Source organism: Berghia stephanieae, chromosome 10 (assembly GCF_034508935.2).
Source record: "Berghia stephanieae isolate SIO BIC M18660-M18661 chromosome 10, UCSD_Bste_1.3, whole genome shotgun sequence".
Lineage (NCBI taxonomy): Eukaryota > Metazoa > Mollusca > Gastropoda > Nudibranchia > Aeolidiidae > Berghia > Berghia stephanieae.
Window position 1 is genome coordinate 45,900,948 of NC_088369.1, and position 19,007 is coordinate 45,919,954.

At 36.7% G+C, this 19,007-nt stretch overlaps 1 protein-coding gene across 1 annotated transcript in view; it reads left to right on the forward strand.

The window, feature by feature from the left end:
• Nucleotides 1-19,007, forward strand: part of LOC144955870 (E3 SUMO-protein ligase RanBP2-like) — a 159,830-nt gene that overhangs the window by 63,022 nt on the left and 77,801 nt on the right. Inside the window, 7 exon segments of the mRNA XM_078886100.1 lie at nucleotides 404-445; nucleotides 1,044-1,085; nucleotides 1,852-2,349; nucleotides 7,294-7,611; nucleotides 9,894-10,074; nucleotides 12,909-12,950; nucleotides 14,521-14,585. Coding sequence (XP_078742226.1) covers nucleotides 404-445; nucleotides 1,044-1,085; nucleotides 1,852-2,349; nucleotides 7,294-7,611; nucleotides 9,894-10,074; nucleotides 12,909-12,950; nucleotides 14,521-14,585 — 1,188 coding nt within the window.

A 19,007-nucleotide genomic window follows, 5' to 3' on the forward strand; every position in this document is an offset into this window, starting at 1 on the left:
ACTTCCAGTAAGAAATAACACCCACTATTTTAATGTATTGTTTTTATCACTCTCCTCTCCAATGATGCCCTTATTTTTTTTTAAATAATTGAATCTTCAGTTTGTCGAAGAGTTTCAGTCAATTTTTATAGAGCTCATTTACAGGTCTGTACTTTGCAATAGACTACCGTGCTATCCAAAAGGTAGCAAGCAATTGCTATTGTCCATTTCACTCTATAGAAACCGTGATAAATTCCAGCTCCATAGGCCTAATGGCTCTGAAGTATTTCTGTTGAATAATTTAGTTTAGACGCAAGATACACAAGCCAACTTCAATCTAGAACTAGAATCTAGTTTTTATGCAAAAGAATTTAACTCTTTTAAGAGTTCGGTCAATTTAAGTGTTTAATCTTAAACTTTTCAGGATGCATTGAAAGAAAACAAGAAGCTAATGGAAGATCTCAAGGTATGTTGGCAACTTGTCATTTATTTACAGTTTATCTAACATTTCAGATTTTTGGAGGAAGCAAAATTTTCCTTAATTTGTTTTACCTCCAAATTTAGACTTTTCAACAGCAAAAAAATTGTTTTACTGAAATAGATAAGATTTTACCTTCTTGTGTAAATCTATTGTAGAGCATTTTCAAGTGAAAGTTCATTAAATTGGTAAACAGGTTACTTTTTGGTGCTTGATTAGTAAATGTTTTCTTGAAATTGTTACTTTGTTTGAGAAGAGACTTAAGGTGACCTTTAGTTGGGTCAGGGGATGAGTGCAGCTTGGATCAATATTTTAAAACTACTCCCGTTTTTCTGACTTTTTGGGGGTATTGATGACCAATAAATGTTGCAGACACTCAACTTCCTTTTGGTGCTGTGTACTATCCTCCCTTTTCTTTTGAGCTAAAATGTTTTATAAGTGCTATTTGACTTCTAAAATTATGTGGAATTATATTCCCTCTTTTGATTTCAGTTGACAAAGAATTGAGAAATACACAAGAATTTGAATTGATTTTTATTTTAATGGCGATAGAAATGATTATTTTCTCTCGATACTTATCGTCCAGGTCATGTTGGTGGAGAACAGAGACATGCTAAAGGGGATCAAGGTAAGACAGACATTTTATTTATTTACATCTAAAGTAAAGTAACAATGAAGCATAGGGTGTCAGCGATCTAGTCGGAAATCTGACCCTTTGGAAATTCTTTGTCTGAGGTCAGGATTTTTTGGTGAAACTCGAATGCAAGGAGAGATGACGAGTCAAGACAGCGTATAATTTATCATTCCTTTGGAGCTCTTTGAATTTTACCTCTCTGTCATAAATGATTTTCAAGAACTTTTTAAATTTCAGTTGATTACATGACGTCTGTTTTTTACTAAAATTTTTCATAAAGAGATTTGCATAAAAATCTGCATGTTAGTATCGAATATACTTTTCTTGTTCTCAGCTTTTCCTATTTGTTACAAATATTGTGGAATTTGCCTCCAAAGGTAGGATTTTTCACTTCGTGATTTTGCTGGACACCCTGTAGCTGTAAATGCTAAAATATCCAAAAGTGCTCTACAGAAACAGAGAAGATGATGAGTGATTGAATCAGTCGTTGTCGAATCAGTTTGAAGAATAAGAAAATCATAATTTAAAGTCAAGAGTGAGAGGTTTTGTTTTTGTTGGTTTTTTTTTTTTTTGGGGGGGGGGGGGTTGAGAAACTGCATTCCCCTTTCTTTATGAGAGATCAAATTCAGATTTTGTGATTTGAACGTTCAAGACCAGTTTTCAGCTGCTGGTTATGTGAATTTCATTAAAATGTAATTTCAAGGGCATATTTCACAATTCCTTCTCTTCAACTTGTTTCTTTCTTTCTTTTTTTTGACAGGCCGAAATAGCAAACCTGAAGTCAGGAGTTATGGCACCCCCATCGCCGATACCAGCCCCAGGAACGATTCCTACCGGCCCACAACTGATAGTGGCCCCGGCCCATCTACCCCAGGCCGCCAGAGGAGCCTACCCTGGATTCCCACCACCTCCTCAACCCGCCCCAGGCCTGCCCTCGTACCCGGGCTACCTCCTCAACTCCCCTATCCCCCCTGGAGCAGTGGCACCGGCTGGCGTACCCCCGTCTCACCCATCTGCTGCTGCGGCTGGTAGCGGTGTCCCCCCAACGGCAGGCCCCAACTATCGACTGCCGGGTTCCAGGTCGTCTCAGGTGGGCAAGCTGAAACTGGGAGGGATGGGAGGAGAAGAGGAGGAGGAAGATGATGAGACAGAAGAATTGGAGCACACAGTAGAGGATTTGAGTGTCATGTACCCCGAATACTTTGGCGTGTCAGATCAGGATTACTCCCAGTACTACACGCCCGATTCTCATATACCGGTAATTGGTTGTTTATAAAGATCCGTCAATTCTTCTCAGAACTCCTCTCAACCTTTAGAGTTGTCTTGAAACAGACCTACAGATTTTAAGGTTTTGACACCAAATATAGAATTATATAAGCAACTCTCTGGGTTGGGATCCTGACCTCCCATAGTGGGCAGGGAGATACATACTGTGTCTTCTATCTCTCTTTATCTGTTATCCAACATGCTTTCTGTCTTTGTCTTGGAATGAGATTACTTGGTTTTGTCCTGGCCCTGGCCAGATACTGTAGCTGGGAGGGAAACAGTCAAATGTATAGTTAGTTTTGGGAGATGATATTTTTTTCCTTGTAAATCATCTCTGTCATGCATTGTATTGTGTTTTATTTACATATTATACATATGAATTGTAAACATTTGAGTGTATGTTAGTAGGGACCTGTGCTTTTGTCTGGATGAGACTTTTAGGTGATCTCAAACTAAGTACTTTGACAGTGTGCTCTTGGAATCTACACCCGTTTCCTAATTGAACCAATCCCCCTTGTCTTACCTTTTCTTGAGTGCTTTAATTGTAATTCTAGAACTTTTTACTAACCCATTTTCTTCCTTTTTACTGGCGCTGATATGACCTTAAAGTGTTGCAAGCACTGTCAAATCCTTGAAAATAAACAAAACATGTAAGCAACATTAACAGCAATATTAATTCAATAGTGGTGGTTAAAAAGCAAAATGTAATAACAATAATAATAATAATAATATAATAATAATAATAATAATAATAATAATAATAATAATAATAATATAATAATAATAATAATAATAATAATAATAATACTTTATTGCATCCCAAAAAGGAAATTTTTTGTACAGACGTGTTATAATTTACACAATAAGATAAAAATACAATGGAAATAGGATGTATATTATATAAAAAAAAGGAGCAGCTCTATAACCAGAACTGCGCTTTATAATATGAATAATTTCAACACTGTAAAATAGTTAAAACTGTCACCATAAATTGAAAATTGAAAAGATTGCAAAACAAATAAATTAATAAATTAATATTTATATTTAAAAAGTAAAAATGAGAAATAATTATATAAAATGATTATTGCTTGTTGTTATAAAGCCTAATACTAGGACGGCAGAAAAGATTTTCGGTGTCTCTCTGTTTTCGTTGAAATAGAGAAAGGGCGACCACTTCTTTCTGACATAATAACTGATGGTCTTAGTGGATGATACTGGTCATTTAATATTTTTTAGTTATTTTATTTATACAAAATTTCTCGTATAAAGATCTACATCGTCAACATCATTTATATAGCGTTTAATGGATTTTTTAATATTTGAATTTATTTTGTTCCTTTCCACTGCTAAGCAATTGCCTCCCCAAGCTGTTATACAAAATGACAAAACACTTTCGGTTACTGCTCTATAAAATAATGTGCAGAGGGTTTTATCTATTCTAAACTGAGAGAGTTTTGATAAAAAATATGTACGTCTGCACATCTTATGCCTAATTATTTTCAAGTGTTCATCCCACTTGAGCCTGTCATCAATCGTTACACCAAGGTATTTGTAGTGAGGAACTCGCTGGACGAATTGGTCCTTTAATTTTAACGGTTCTATCGGTTCCTTCACTCTCCTAAAGTCAATCACTAGCTCCTTTGTCTTGCTTATGTTAAGCTCTAGGTGGTGGGCATCACACCAAGACACAAATCTATCAATTTCTTGCCTATAAGCCACTTCGTTGCCATTTGTTATGAGGCCTTGACGAGCGGTGTCATCTGCAAACTTTATTAAAGGTACACTCAGGTTTTGACTTCTACAGTCATTCGTGTATATTGTGAATAATACAGGGGACAATACACACCCTTGAGGAGCACCAGTATTTGTAGTTATACAGGAAGATTTGTTTTGTCCTAATTGAACATATTGTGCTCTCTCCGTAAGAAATTCGAGCACCCAAGCAATTATATACTTGTTTAAATACAGACTAGTCAATTTTTGAACAACCAACTGAGGTTGCATTGTATTGAACGCGGAAGAAAAATCTGCAAAAAGCAATCTGCAATAGCTCCTAGCGTGATCTAGATGCCTGTAGATGTTGTTTGTAAACAGCAAAATGGCATCCTCTACGCCACGTCCTGGTTTGTAAGCAAATTGATGACTATCACTCAATGGCATAAACTGATTCCTAATTTTAACAAGAACAAGTTTTTCTAAAGATTTCATGACTATTGAAGTCAGTGCAACAGGTCTGAGATCATTCATAGTTTCAAGTTTTTCTTTTTTTGGAACAGGAATAATTTTTGAAGTTTTCCAAATTTCAGGGATCGAAACGCATTGGAGGGACCAGTTAAAAATATGTGTATAAATGGGGGAAAGCTGATGGGCACATTCTTTTAATAGTTTTCCTTTCAATCCATCCGGCCCAGCAGCCTTCCTCTCGTTTAGTTTCGAAAATACGAATCTCGTTTCTTCTTCACTGACCTCAATAGTCATTTCATCTTCCAAAGCCCTGTCTAATTTATGTTTTTCATTTTCAATATCAAATTTGTTTGCTGTGTCGAAACGTGAGTAAAATTTATTTAAAGTTTCAATTTCGATATCTTCTGATATAATCGTGGGCTTTGGATTATAGTTAACAGCAATTTTAAGGCCCCGCCACGTGTCCCGTATATCCCCAGAAGAAAAGCATTTTTCAATTTTATTTTTGTACTTGTCTCTACAACTAGATATTACTCTCTTTATCTCTTTTTGTTTTGTTTTCAGATCTTTTTTATTTCTACTAGTAAAGAGAGTTTTCTTTTGGTTCAATAAAAGTTTTAGATCTTTTGTTATCCAAGGCTTGTTGTTAGGATAATATTTTATTTCTTTTTTACAAGACACGAGCTGTTCACAGAATTTTAAATACTCACTCACACAGTCATTCAGCTCATCCACACTATCACACGATTCGATAAAAACATTCCAGTCAGTGCATTCAAAACAACCACGCAAATCTTCACACACACTTCTGTTCCAGATCTGTACACTTTTCTTTAATGCCAGAACACATGATATATTATAATTTACTTCAGCATTGATGCAGCGCAGAATTCACTGAATATGCTTAAAATGCTTGACATATTTAGTGCATGAAACATTGAATTCACACAAATGTACGATGATATTGTTAATTCATGAAGTTTGGTATTGTTTATATTTTTCTTAACGGGGAACTATGCATTCTCAAATTTTCAAGTTGGCAGAAATGATTATATCATATTTGAATTATCACTCATAGAGGATGGTCCTTAATGGGGATCAAGTCTTCTTTTTTTAGATTAGCTTTTGGTGTACATCAGGGTTCAGTTTTTGGTCATTTATCATATACACTTTACACTCAGCCTCTGGGCAATATCATCAGGAAGCGTAGTGAATTCTCAGTCTATCCATTATGCATTATTTCACATCTAATTTTCTCAATTCTCTGATGAAGCCAGACCCGCCACTTATATGATTTTTTTTTTAAAAGCCAAAACTGGCCAAATTCGGATTATTTTCCTACATATTTTGATTTTTCAACCAAAATTTTAGGTGAAAATAAATAACTGGAAAAAAATATTTTTGCCAAAAAAAATGGATATGTGATCAAATTGAATAACATAACATAAATTTTAACTCGATCTAAAGTGACAATTCGTAGAAATGGGGGTAGAAATCATGCATTCCGTATTGATATAAATAACATAAATTTTAACTCGATCTAAAGTGACAATTCGTAGAAATGGGGGTAGAAATCATGCATTCCGTATTGATATAAATTTTTTTCTTGGACTTCATGATTCTTATTAAAATATATACAGATTTTATAAAAATGTGTTGCATGTCGTAGGTCTGGAATTCCCCAAGGTGCTCTTTCACCTTTTCCCACATATAGCCACATATAGCTAAGAAATGATAGTTTATCTTTGTCTGGAAAACACTGCCCCTCCCTACATCACAGAACTCCTGAAGAAATATTTGACAACCCGACCTTTGCATTCCTCCAATGACACCACCCGTTTGGCTACCCCACGCATTGGTACAAAGGCGGGAACAAGGTCCTTTTCTCATGTTGGTCCGTCTGTAGGGAACACCCACCATTCCACAGAGCACCCGGGAATCTCAATCATTGTCTGAGGTCAAGAAATCCTTGAAAACATTTCTTTTTTGATGTCATGTACTTTCTATATTGTTTTGTGTTGATGTCATTTAAAGCACCAAGAGCCTCATTGTACCGGGTGGGGTTCCGACCTCCCATAGTGGGCGGGGAGGTACTTGCTGTGTCTTCTATCCCCCTGTACCTGTTTTTCAATTGCTTTCTGTCTTTGTCTTGGATAGAGATTACTTGGTTTTGTCCTGACCCTGGCCGGAGTCCTTGGATGGGAGGAAACAGTCGAATGTATACATAGTTATAGTTATAGTTTTGGGAGATGATATTTTTTTCCTTGTAAATCATCTCTCTAGTATGTATTGTAATTTTTTATTTTTAACATATGATTTGTAACCATTTGAGTGAATTCCTCTTAGTGGGATCCTGTGCTGGTGTCGGGGTGAAACTTTTAGGTGACCTCAAACTAAGGACTTTGATAGTGTGCTCTTGAAATCTACATCTGTTTCCTATTTGAACCAATTCCCCTTGTCTTACCTTTTCTTGTGTGCTTTAATTATAATTCTACAACTTTTTACTATCCATTTTCTTCCTTTTTACTGGCGCTGATATGACCTTAATGTGTTGCAACCGCCGTAAAACCCTTAAAAACAAAAAACAAGCTTCATTGTACCATGCGCTCTATAAGAGTCTATTATTATTATTATTATTATTATTATTATTATTTATTATTATTATTATTATTATTATTATTATTATTATTATTATTATTATTATTAATTCCCCCCCCCCCCACTTTTTTGTTTTTTCTGATCTCCCTTTAAGGACTGGTCTCTGAGATCCTCCGGAGTGGATCCCACTACAGGGGGACCCCTAACCTTGTCCCCTGCCATCCAGCAATCCCCAGCCTCCCGCATGCCCATGCCTCAGCCAGGATTCTTCGCCTCCGCGTTGCGGGGTCAGTCATTGCAGTACGCTCAGCAACAACCGCCAACTCAGGCAGTTTCATCTCAGCCAGCCATGCCTGGTGTGGTAGCGCCATCGGTTTCCAAGCTTGGTGGTGGAAGTGGCAATATGATTGGTCCAGGTTTCTTCTCTACACCCATGGCTACAGCTCCTGTCGCTGGTGTCGCCGTTGCTGAGGTTAGTATCTATCTCTTTAATTCATTGAGTCTCTCTCTCTCTCTCTCTCTCTCTCTCTCTCTCTCTCTCTCTCTCTCTCTCTCTCTCTCTCTCTCTCTCTCTGGGTGGGGATCCTGACCTCCCATAGCGGGCAGGGAGGTACATACTGTGTCTTCTATCCCCTTATATCTGTTATCCAACATGCTTTCTGTCTTTGTCTCGGAATGAGATTACTCTGGCCGAAATCCTAGCTGGGAGGGAAACAGTCAAATGCATAGTTATTGTTTTGGGAGATGATATTTTTTTCCTTGTAAATCATCTCTCTGTTATGTATTATTATTTTTATTTTGAATGTATAATGTAAGCATTTGAGTGTGTTCCTCTTTGTTGGATTTTGTGCTTGTGTCTGGATGAGACTTGTAGGTGATTTCAAACTAAGTACATTGGTGGTATGCTCTTGGAATCTACATCTGATCCCTATTTGTTCTCAATTCCCCTTTGTCTTACTTTTTCTTGGGTGCTTTAATTGTAATTCTAGAACTTTTTACTATCCCATTTTCTTCCTTTTTACTGGCGCTGATATAACCTAAATGTGTTGCAAGCGCCGTAAAACCCTTAAAAACAAAAACATCTCTCTCTCTCTCTCTCTCTCTCTCTCTCTCTCTCTCTCTCTCTCTCTCTCTCTCTCTCTCTCTCTCTCTCTCTCTCTCTCTCTCTCTCTCTCTCCTCTCTCTCTCTCTCTCTCACTCTCTCTCTCTCTCTCTCTCTCTCTCTCTCTCTCTCTCTCTCTCTCTCTCTCTCTCTCTCTCTCTCTCTCTCTCTTTGAATTCAAAGACCCACCTCCCATAGTGGGCAGGGAGGCACTTACGGTGTCTTCTATCCCATCTTCTGTTTTCCAACATGCTTTCTGTCTTTGTCTTGGAATGAGATTACTTGCTTTTGTTCTGACTCTGGCTGGATACCCTAGCTGAGAGGGAAACAATCAAAAGAGTTTTGAGAGATATTGTTTTATCTTTAAATCATCTCTTTGTTATGCATTGTGTTTATTTTACATATATTACGATTTATAAATATTTGAGTGTATTCCTCTTAGTGGGGATCTCGGCTTGTGTCAGGATGACACATTTAGGTGATCTCAAACTAACTACACGGATAGTGTGCTCTTGGAATCTACATCTGTTCCCAATATGAACCAATTACCCTCTGTCTTACCTTTTCTTGGGTGCTTTAATTGTAAATGTGGAACTTTTTTTGACTATCCCATTTTCTTCCTTTTAACTGGCGCTGATATGACCTATATGTGTTGCTGGTGCTGACATGACCTAAATGTGTTGCTGGTGCTGACATGACCTAAATGTGTTGCTGGTGCTGACATGACCTAAATGTGTTGCTGGTCCTGATATGACCTAAATGTGTTGCTGGTGCTGACATGACCTAAATGTGTTGCTGGTGCTGATATGACCTAAATGTGTTGCTGGTCCTGATATGACCTAAATGTGTTGCTGGTGCTGATATGACCTATATGTGTTGCTGGTGCTGATATGACCTAAATGTGTTGCTGGTGCTGATATGACCTAAATGTGTTGCTGGTCCTGATATGACCTAAATGTGTTGCTGGTGCTGACATGACCTAAATGTGTTGCTGGTGCTGACATGACCTAAATGTGTTGCTGGTGCTGATATGACCTAAATGTGTTGCTGGTCCTGATATGACCTAAATGTGTTGCTGGTCCTGATATGACCTAAATGTGTTGCTGGTGCCGCAAAAAACCCTGAAAAACAAAACAAACAAATTCTAAGACTTATTTTAAAAGATTTCTGGTTAATATAAAAAATATCCTATATATATATATTTTTTTTTTTGGATAGCGGATATTGATTTGAATTGATAAACTAATAGATACTGAAAGAATGGAAGAAATTATCTTTTTACAAAAATGATAAATAATCTTAAAACAACAACCAAAAAAAAACCCATTTAATTGTCACCTATTGCAGTAATAATAAATTTTTTCTTCCTAAGTGGGCCCCCTCGACTTTACGATAAGGCTATGTTATCAATAATTAATGTCCTGTGCCTTAGTTGTATCAACTAAACGACTCCTTCATATTTATACAACCTTATATCATTGTACACTCCTTCTAGAACGTTAGGATCTAGTCATCATTTATTAACTGTTATCAACTAAACACTCCAGAAAGTATTCGGATAAGTCATTTTCTCTTGCTGCCCCTTCTAATCCTTTTTAAAATTATGTAAATATGACATTTTTATGACGTTTATTTATTCAAAATGTCCGCAGGGTCGGAATTCAGCTGCTTCTCCATCAGTCCAGGGCAACATCCCCATATTCTCTGCCATGTCCAGTATAGGGGGTGGCACCAGCACTAGCAGTCCAGCCCTGGGTAGCGGCATGGGTCAAGTGGCTGGTCTAAAGGAGGCCCTCTCTCATGGACCTGGTTATCAATCTGCTATGCCATCTAGTATGTACAACAACCACTTTCCAAATCTGTCAAATATCCGACATTTTTTGAGTTCCGGAGACCATATCATGCGGGTGGTTGGATGGGAGCATCACCCTTGAATCATATACCTATGATGTTCGCATGGGTGTACGATCCGATAGTGATGTCGTTTCTTCTTCTCTTCACTAGCCTATCCTGCTTCTTTGGTTTGTGATTGTATTTTTGACAGGGGATATTTTTTTTTCTGTAAATCTTCTGCCTGTTTGTTCTTGGTTATTTATAATTTAGCTTATGATATCTTTAGGTTATGATTTTGATTTACATTTGTACTATTTTTGTTAGATTGCTTGTTTTTTTGTTTCAGCGGTCTCTCATATAACCTCAATTGTGTTGGAAGAGACTTAAAGCAACAAACAAACAAACAAAAAAAGACCATATCACCACAATCTCTATCTACCCGTTTTATTGTCATTTTGCTCTTAATGTCAAGATATTGACTTAAAAACATACACTACTACTACTACTGCGTAATTTTAAAAATGTTTTAATTACTGATAAAGTAACTACCTCATCTAATTTAATAATTAACAAACTGTAATTACTAAAATACGAAATTTGATGGAAAATTATGAATTTTAAATTCTCAGTAATACTTATATTATGACGATAATAATAATAATAATAATAATAATAATAATAATAATAATAATAATAATAATGATAATAGTAATGATAATGATAACAAGAACTACTACTACTACTATATTCTACTATACATACATACTACTACTACTACTACTACTAACTACTATAACTAATACTATACTACTATATAATAATACTATAACTAACTATATACTATAATACTACTTACTATAATAATATATAGATAATAATAATAATAATAATAATAATAATAATAATAATATATAATAATAATAATAATAATAATAATAATAATAATATAATAATAATAATAATAATAATAATAATAATATAATAATACAGTGCACTCTGGATACGTCGACGTTGCCTAAGTCGATTTTTACCCAAGTCGATTTTTTTTCTTGGTCCCTCCCCCTTCGTCCTATATAACATTAGTAAAAAAAAAAAAAACTCCACATAAGTCATGTCGCTTAAGTCGATGTTCTTATCACTCATGACTACAATAAAATCACAAATAAACAAGTATTTCCAATGGTTAAAAATGCTACCAGTAAGAATTTTCAGTAGTTAAGAATATCCGTGAACGATTGGCGCACATCGATGTGATGTAGGTGCTTTGCCTGACGTCCGTGTTCAATGTACATAAGCAATATTGAATAACTTTAATTTCTCCATCTCAAATTTTACATTGTCGCAACTTCAAGTTCAAGAATTTTTTTTGGTTCTAATCCATGCCATCCTATGTAATGGCCCTCTTAATTAGTATCAATTTTATCAAGAATTCAAGTCAAGTCTACAACTACAATGGCAAACCTATCGCGGAAAAGGAAGATTCGATGCATTTGGAAAGTCTGGCATGCGACAGAAAATCATCGCGTAGGAAATTGGCATACGCTGGTTCGGATAAGTAAGCATACCGGCTATTTCTGTCTCGACGATTTACAAGAAGCATGACCTTGACCTAGAGGCTCCTACTCTTCCGCTTTTCGCGGAATAATTTCAGTTAATTGGTATACATTCCGCATTCCAGGCAAAAATTCCGCTTTTCACCTTTCCAATCGAGGAAAATTTAAAAAAAAAATTCTCTAGTGAAAAAAAAGTGAGCTATGGCTTATTTCGTCAGCATCTCCTATGGTCAATCAACACACATTTTGTGTATGATTAGTCCCTTCAAAGTGTGTGCTGCTGATGTCGGATAATATTATATATTTGGGAGGGGGGTTGACCGAAGTATTATTAATATTATGGTGACTCCAATTTGTGAGGTCAATGACCTTGGTAATATTATATGTTGGCTTCATTCGGTAATAATATTATGGAGTACGGTCAGCTTCTTTCCCTATTTAATTTTAGCCCTGTGTAAGTGTGTGTGTGTGTGTGTGTGTGTACCGGCAGGCGCGTGTGTTTGTTTCGGTGTGTGTGGGGGGGGGGGAGGGTCCTGACAAGGTTAAATCCATCCATTCATGCTTTGCTCTCAGACGGCCAGGACCTGTGTGTCCTCTTATTAATTTTGACCCCTTTCTTAGTCTACACAATCTGTACATTTTTACACATTTTATATTTTTAATCATATGAGTACTTTTGGATTGTCCATTACATTTTCTGTTGCAAAGCATGTCATAGTCAATAACAGTAAGTTGATTCCCTTTTCAAATTCCGATTTTTGTATTCTGATTCCTCTATGGGGCTATTGGAGGTAGGAGCCTCTGATGACCACTACAGAGACCGCGCGATATGAAGGGACATACTTATTCTAGATTGGTTTGCTTTGTTCACATGCGTTTTTGCTCATTTGATTCCGGTTAAGTTGATTTTCGGATAAGTCGATTTTTTTCTCGGTTCCCCTGGGCATCGTCTTATCCGGAGTCCACTGTAATAATATTGATAATAACTACAATAATAATAATGATGATGATGGCGATGAGAATAATAATAACAATAATAATAATAATAATAATAAATCATTTCTACAGCACACAAGTATGACGACGTAATGATGAAGGGATCATCAATGTCAATTTGTGGTTGTTCCTATCAGATTTCAGAAATGACTAATTTCCTTGTCAAATTACTAAAAATTGACATAAAAATTAATAAATTTGACGTCTTGAATTTGGCATGTCTGGATTAATTAATTAACTTTCAAATTCCATGTTTGACCTATCACCTTTGACCTCTCTCCCCAGCTACTGCAAGCAGAGCATCTGACGACTTGGGAGTCAGTCTTGGTAATTGAATTATTTCTTTCCTCTTTACTTTTTATTTTTATTCTTCTTGGAATTGAACAGTTCAGCAGGGTAAAAACCAAAAAAAAAAAAGAAAAAAGAAAAGAAAAAACCCAAAGAAAAAGAAATAAAACGTGACAATGATAATCTCTCAAATTCTAATGACAAGAATCAAAAATATCAACATGTGACAGTGTATGACATAGTCAGTCGGAAGGTGACAATTTTGGATTTGCATATTTTCCCTATTTTCTGAGAGAATAAGCTCACCAGAGCATTAAAATCTTTATTTGAAGTAAATCAGGTGATTTTTCATGAATGTATGGTCAGATGTATGGGAAAGGCATCCACCAACCTTTCTCAAATTTCATACTTTTTCAATTTGGCTAGCTGTAAAAAATATTTAGAAGTGAAATTAAGTTTTGATATTTCCCGAAGATGTACAAAAAATGGTTGATTTAATCAGTTATGACAAGAACTCATTTTGGATAAAAATTGACCTTCTAACTAAACCCTTCTAACTAAACTTGGCAATATCTCAGTTCAAACCTTTTCACCATCCGACTGATTATGTCATTCACTGTAACATTTTTGGTTGCAAGGTGGAAGAGTGGTTAGGACCTGGAATGGCCAGGAATCTCCTTCTGGTGCTGTTGGTGTTTTTATCATGAGCAAGACTATTAACCTCCAATTTATCACTTTTTTTTTTTTTTTTTTGAACAAGGACATAATATTTGTTTGATGGATAATCTATATTCCTTCAAGGAATGCCTGAAGCGATGGCATCTCACTGTGACAACATGGGTGATTCCTGTTAATATCAGACGTTTGACTTACTGTGTCTTCTATCCCCCTTTATATGTTTTCCAACATGCTTTCTGTCTTTTTCTTGGAATGAGATTACTTGGTTTTGTCCTGGCACTAGCCGGATACTGTGGCAGGGAGGGAAACAGTCAAATGTATGGTTAGTTTTGGGAGATGATATTTTTTTCCTTGTAAATCATCTCTCTATTATGTACTGTTTTATGTTTTGTTTACATATTATATATGATTTGTAAACATTTGAATGTATTCCTCTTAGTGGAGACCTGTGCTGGTGTCTGGATGAGACTTTTAGGTGATCCCAAACTAAGCAATTGATAGTGTGCTCTTGGAATCTACATGTTCCCTATTTGAACCATTTCCCCTTTGTCTTACCTTTTCTTGGGTGCTCATATTGTAATTCTATCACTTTTTTTCTAACCTATTTTCTTCCTTTTTTGTGTGTGCTGAAATGACCTTCATGTGTTGCAAGCACCGTAAAGCCCTTTAAAGAACAAACAAATCACAATCAGACGTTTGTTTAATGGATTATTCATACTCCTTTATGAAATGCATAGGCGATGACCTCTTCAGATTATTAATTTACAATTTCTGGAATAATTGCTAAAATGGCTATTTTCACTCTTAACCAGTAACAGCAATGCGACTTGGGCTATATAAGTAGCATCACTGTTTCTGTTCTTCTTTTGAAAATGCAGCAAAAATATACAAACCATTTTTTTTAAAGGTGTAAAAACTTTGCGTTTTTCAGGCTTCAAAGTCCTCTTCCATATCAAGGCGATCCTACCAGCCAGAAATATCAACGGAGGCATCACAGTAAGTTGTTGGCTTGGCTTTTTGGTTTTGTCCACTCAGCAGTGATTGGGTAACTGGGTCTGTTAGATCTGGCAGAAAGTACTTTGCGATAGACTAGCGTTCTCTCCAAAGGATAGCTAGCAATTGCTTTTGTCCGTTTCACGCAATGGAAAACGGGATAAACTCCCAACTCCATGGGCCGAATGGCTCTGAAGGACTGCTACACTCACCCTCAGATCATTGGGTGCCTGGTTTGAGTCCTGCACTGGGCGATGCAACGTAGACATTCTCTCTCTGTACTCAGGTGTAAGAAGGGGGGGGGGGGGAACGAAGTGGTTAAGGCCTTTCACTGTGACCTGGTAGGTCCCGGGTTCGAGCCCTGCTTTCAGGTACATTTGTTTTTTTTTCATTGGGCAAGTTTATGAACCCCCAATTTGCTCACTGTGACAACAAGGGTGATTCCTGTTGACATCAGACATCTTGTTTGATGAGTTATCTATATTCCTTCGTGGAATGCCAAGGCGACGATATCTCACTGGGACAACAAGGGTGATTCCTGTTGACATCAGACATCTTGTTTGATGAGTTATCTATATTCCTTCGTGGAATGCCAAGGCGACGATATCTCACTGTGACAACATGGGTGATTCCTGTTGACATCAGACATCTTGTTTGATGAGTTATCTATATTCCTTCGTGGAATGCCAAGGCAACGATATCTCACTGGGACAACAAGGGTGATTCCTGTTGACATCAGACATCTTGTTTGATGAGTTATCTATATTCCTTCGTGGAATGCCTAGGCGACGATATCTCACTGTGACAACATGGGTGATTCCAGTTGACATCAGACATCTTGTTTGATGAGTTATCTATATTCCTTCGTGGAATGCCTAGGCAACGATATCTTATGATGTCGTGGCGGAAAGGGCATGATTTTTTATTCAGGTGTAAAATGAGTGCCTGTGTGTTAACAGCATTGTCTCTGACTAAAAATGTTTTGTTATATCGCCTTACAGGCATCATGTCTTTTCCAGACCTGCCAACCAGTACGATTAATCGTATTTTAGTACGATTTTTGGATCCCGAATACGCGGATACGATTTTCGTGGATTTAATACGATTTTTTAAAAGATGTGTGATGTGAATGATGTTGATGATACATTTGATGCATTGATACACACGTGTCGTACAGTGATGTGAATGATGTTGATGATACATTTGATGCATTGATACACACATGTCGTACAGTGATGTGAATGATGTTGATGATGCATTTGATGCATTTGATGCATTGATACACACGTGTCCTACAGTGATGTGAATGATGTTGATGATACATTTGATGCATTGATACACACGTGTCGTACAGTGATGTGAATGATGTTGATGATACATTTGATGCATTGATACACACGTGTCGTACAGTGATGTGAATGATGTTGATGATACATTTGATGCATTGATACACACGTGTCGTACAGTGATGTGAATGATGTTGATGATACATTTGATGCATTGATACACACATGTCGTACAGTGATGTGAATGATGTTGATGATACATTTGATGCATTGATACACACGTGTCGTACAGTGATGTGAATGATGTTGATGATACATTTGATGCATTGATACACACGTGTGGTACAGTGATGTGAATGATGTTGATGATACATTTGATGCATTGATACACACGTGTCGTACAGTGATGTGAATGATGTTGATGATACATTTGATGCATTGATACACACGTGTCGTACAGTGATGTGAATGATGTTGATGATACATTTGATGCATTGATACACACATGTCGTACAGTGATGTGAATGATGTTGATGATACATTTGATGCATTGATGATACACACGTGTCGTACACCAACTGTTGACCGTGTTTCTGAATGAATGATGCATCACATTTAATACTATAGTTATCCTAGTTTTCACCAATATTTTTCTCATACATTTTTGAGGATTTGCATAGAATTATGCATATAAGCTTGTTTTATACTTTAAATAGTCTCAGACCGCATTTAAACTTTTGCCACTTATTAAATAGAAAATTCTAAGTGAAAATGAAAATGTAATTGAACCAACATCTTTGACTTTGAAGCCCTCAATTTAAAACTGTCTTGCTAATTAACTTAAACATAAATGGGTTATTTCCCTTTATAATAACTAAATTACTCTATCTTGATTTATAAAATTTATAATGATCTTTTCTTTCTTTATTATTTTGTACTTTTGTACGAGTCTTGAATTACAAAGTGGGCAGCTTTAGGAACAGTATTTGGTTCAAAATGAAATTTTTTAGAACCGTTTTAGAAGTATTTAACTTGTCTCTGCATATAATATTACATACTTTGCGAATTTCCTATCATTTGACCAAAGTAATAGTATTAGTACTATATAGAAGTAATAGTAGTAGTAGGAGGAGGAGTAGTAGTAGTGAATTCTCAAAAAAAAAAAAAAAAAAAAAATGAGAGAGAGAGAGAGAGAGAGAGAGAGAGAGAGAGAGAGAGAGAGAGAGAGAGAGAGAGAGAGAGAGAGAGAGAGAGAGAGAGGGAGAGAGATATTTCATTTGATAACATATATAGAAAATTTTTTGCTACTGTTGTCATCTATTGAATTGAAGACCATTCTCCCAGATATTTTATCTCAAAACTTTCTCATAACTGGTGTACTGGGCTAGCAGATATCACCATCACAACTTCATTTGGTACATCAGCATCTCTTACCATCAACATCATGACTCCTTAACAAAATGTCAGGAAAAAGAACATATCATGTTTGCCTAGGAGACAAGACCAGCAGGAAAAGAACAATAATAAATGGAGTACCTCAGGGCTCTGTTCTAGCACCAACTCTATTCAACGTCTATACAAGCGACATTCCCGAAACTAAAGCTTTCAAATTTGGTTATGCTGACGACATCGCAATTGCATGGCAATCAAACGACCTTAAACAAATTGAAAAAACGCTTACAGACGACACCAACATTCTACAATCATTCTTCAATAAATGGTACCTTCGAATGAATACCACAAAAACTGTCAGTACTCTGTTCCATCTAGATAACCATCAAGCTGACCAACAAATAAATGTCACAACTAATAACTCTACGTTACCATACGACCAAAAACCCAAAATATCTCGGCGTAATCCTGGACCGGTCCCTCACATTTAGGAAACACCTAGAAAATACTGCACATAAACTCCAGAAAAGGAACGGTATCGTTAGAAAACTTGCTGGAACTTCCTGGGGTGCCTCCACATCAGTCCTCAGAACATCCTCTATAGCACTCTGTTACAGTGTAGCAGAATACTGTGCCCCTGTCTAGGCAAGGTCCACTCACACCAAAATAGTAGACTCCGCTCTAAATAACACCATGAGAACAATTTCTGGCACATTGAAATCAACTCCCACCTCATGGTTACCAATAATGAGCGAATTGCCCCTCCCCATCTCCGAAGAGAAGAGGCGACACAAAAACAATATCACCGACTGGAGAAAACAACATCAAATACTCCTCTCAGAATAATCACCCAATCAGCCCCCACAACATCACGCCTAAAATCTCGCAAACCGTTCTACAAATCCAAAAAAGAACATTTCGACCTCTCCGATAGCTGGAAAACTGAATGGGAGAAAAACAAACCAAAAAACAGTGATCTAATCGAAGACCCTACAGCAACACCACTCCCAGGTTTCTACACACTAAACAGAAAACAGTGGTCCTCCTGTAACAGACTACGATCTAAACACGGTAGAACAGCATCTAATCTCCACAAATGGGGCTATATAACAACACCAACATGCCAAGCCTGTAACGCTCCAAATCAGGACATCGACCATGTGGTACTTCACTGTCCATCAACATCCATAGAGGGCGGCTATCCTGCTATCCACAAAGCTGATGACGACTACATCAAATGGCTGAATGAGTCACACTTGGAGGTGTGAAGACCATACGACACTACAACATCATGACATCACCACTTCTACAACTGCCATCACAGCATTGTCACGGCCACAACCACCACCACATCACTTCTACCACCACTGCCACCACAGCTTCATCATCATCACCACCACCACCACTAGAGCACCATCGCTACAACAACCAACACTTCTTCCTCTGATACTAGCATCAATACTACCAACATGTTAAGGGTCTTTTGGTCATTTCTTTGAGTGTTTCGAAAGCAATTTCCTTTGATATTGCAATTTCTGAGCCTTATGATAATTTTAAATGGTCATTAAGTTTTAGTTTCTCGATAAATCGGTAATTTTGTAATCACTAGAGATTGCTTGAATGATAAAGATCAGAGTTTATTTTGATTTGGGATTGATGTTAGCTTTTATATAAATTTTTGTATAGTGCGCACTTTTTTTCCACATGTGCAGACAAAATACACTTTTTTGGCTAAAAAATACACTTT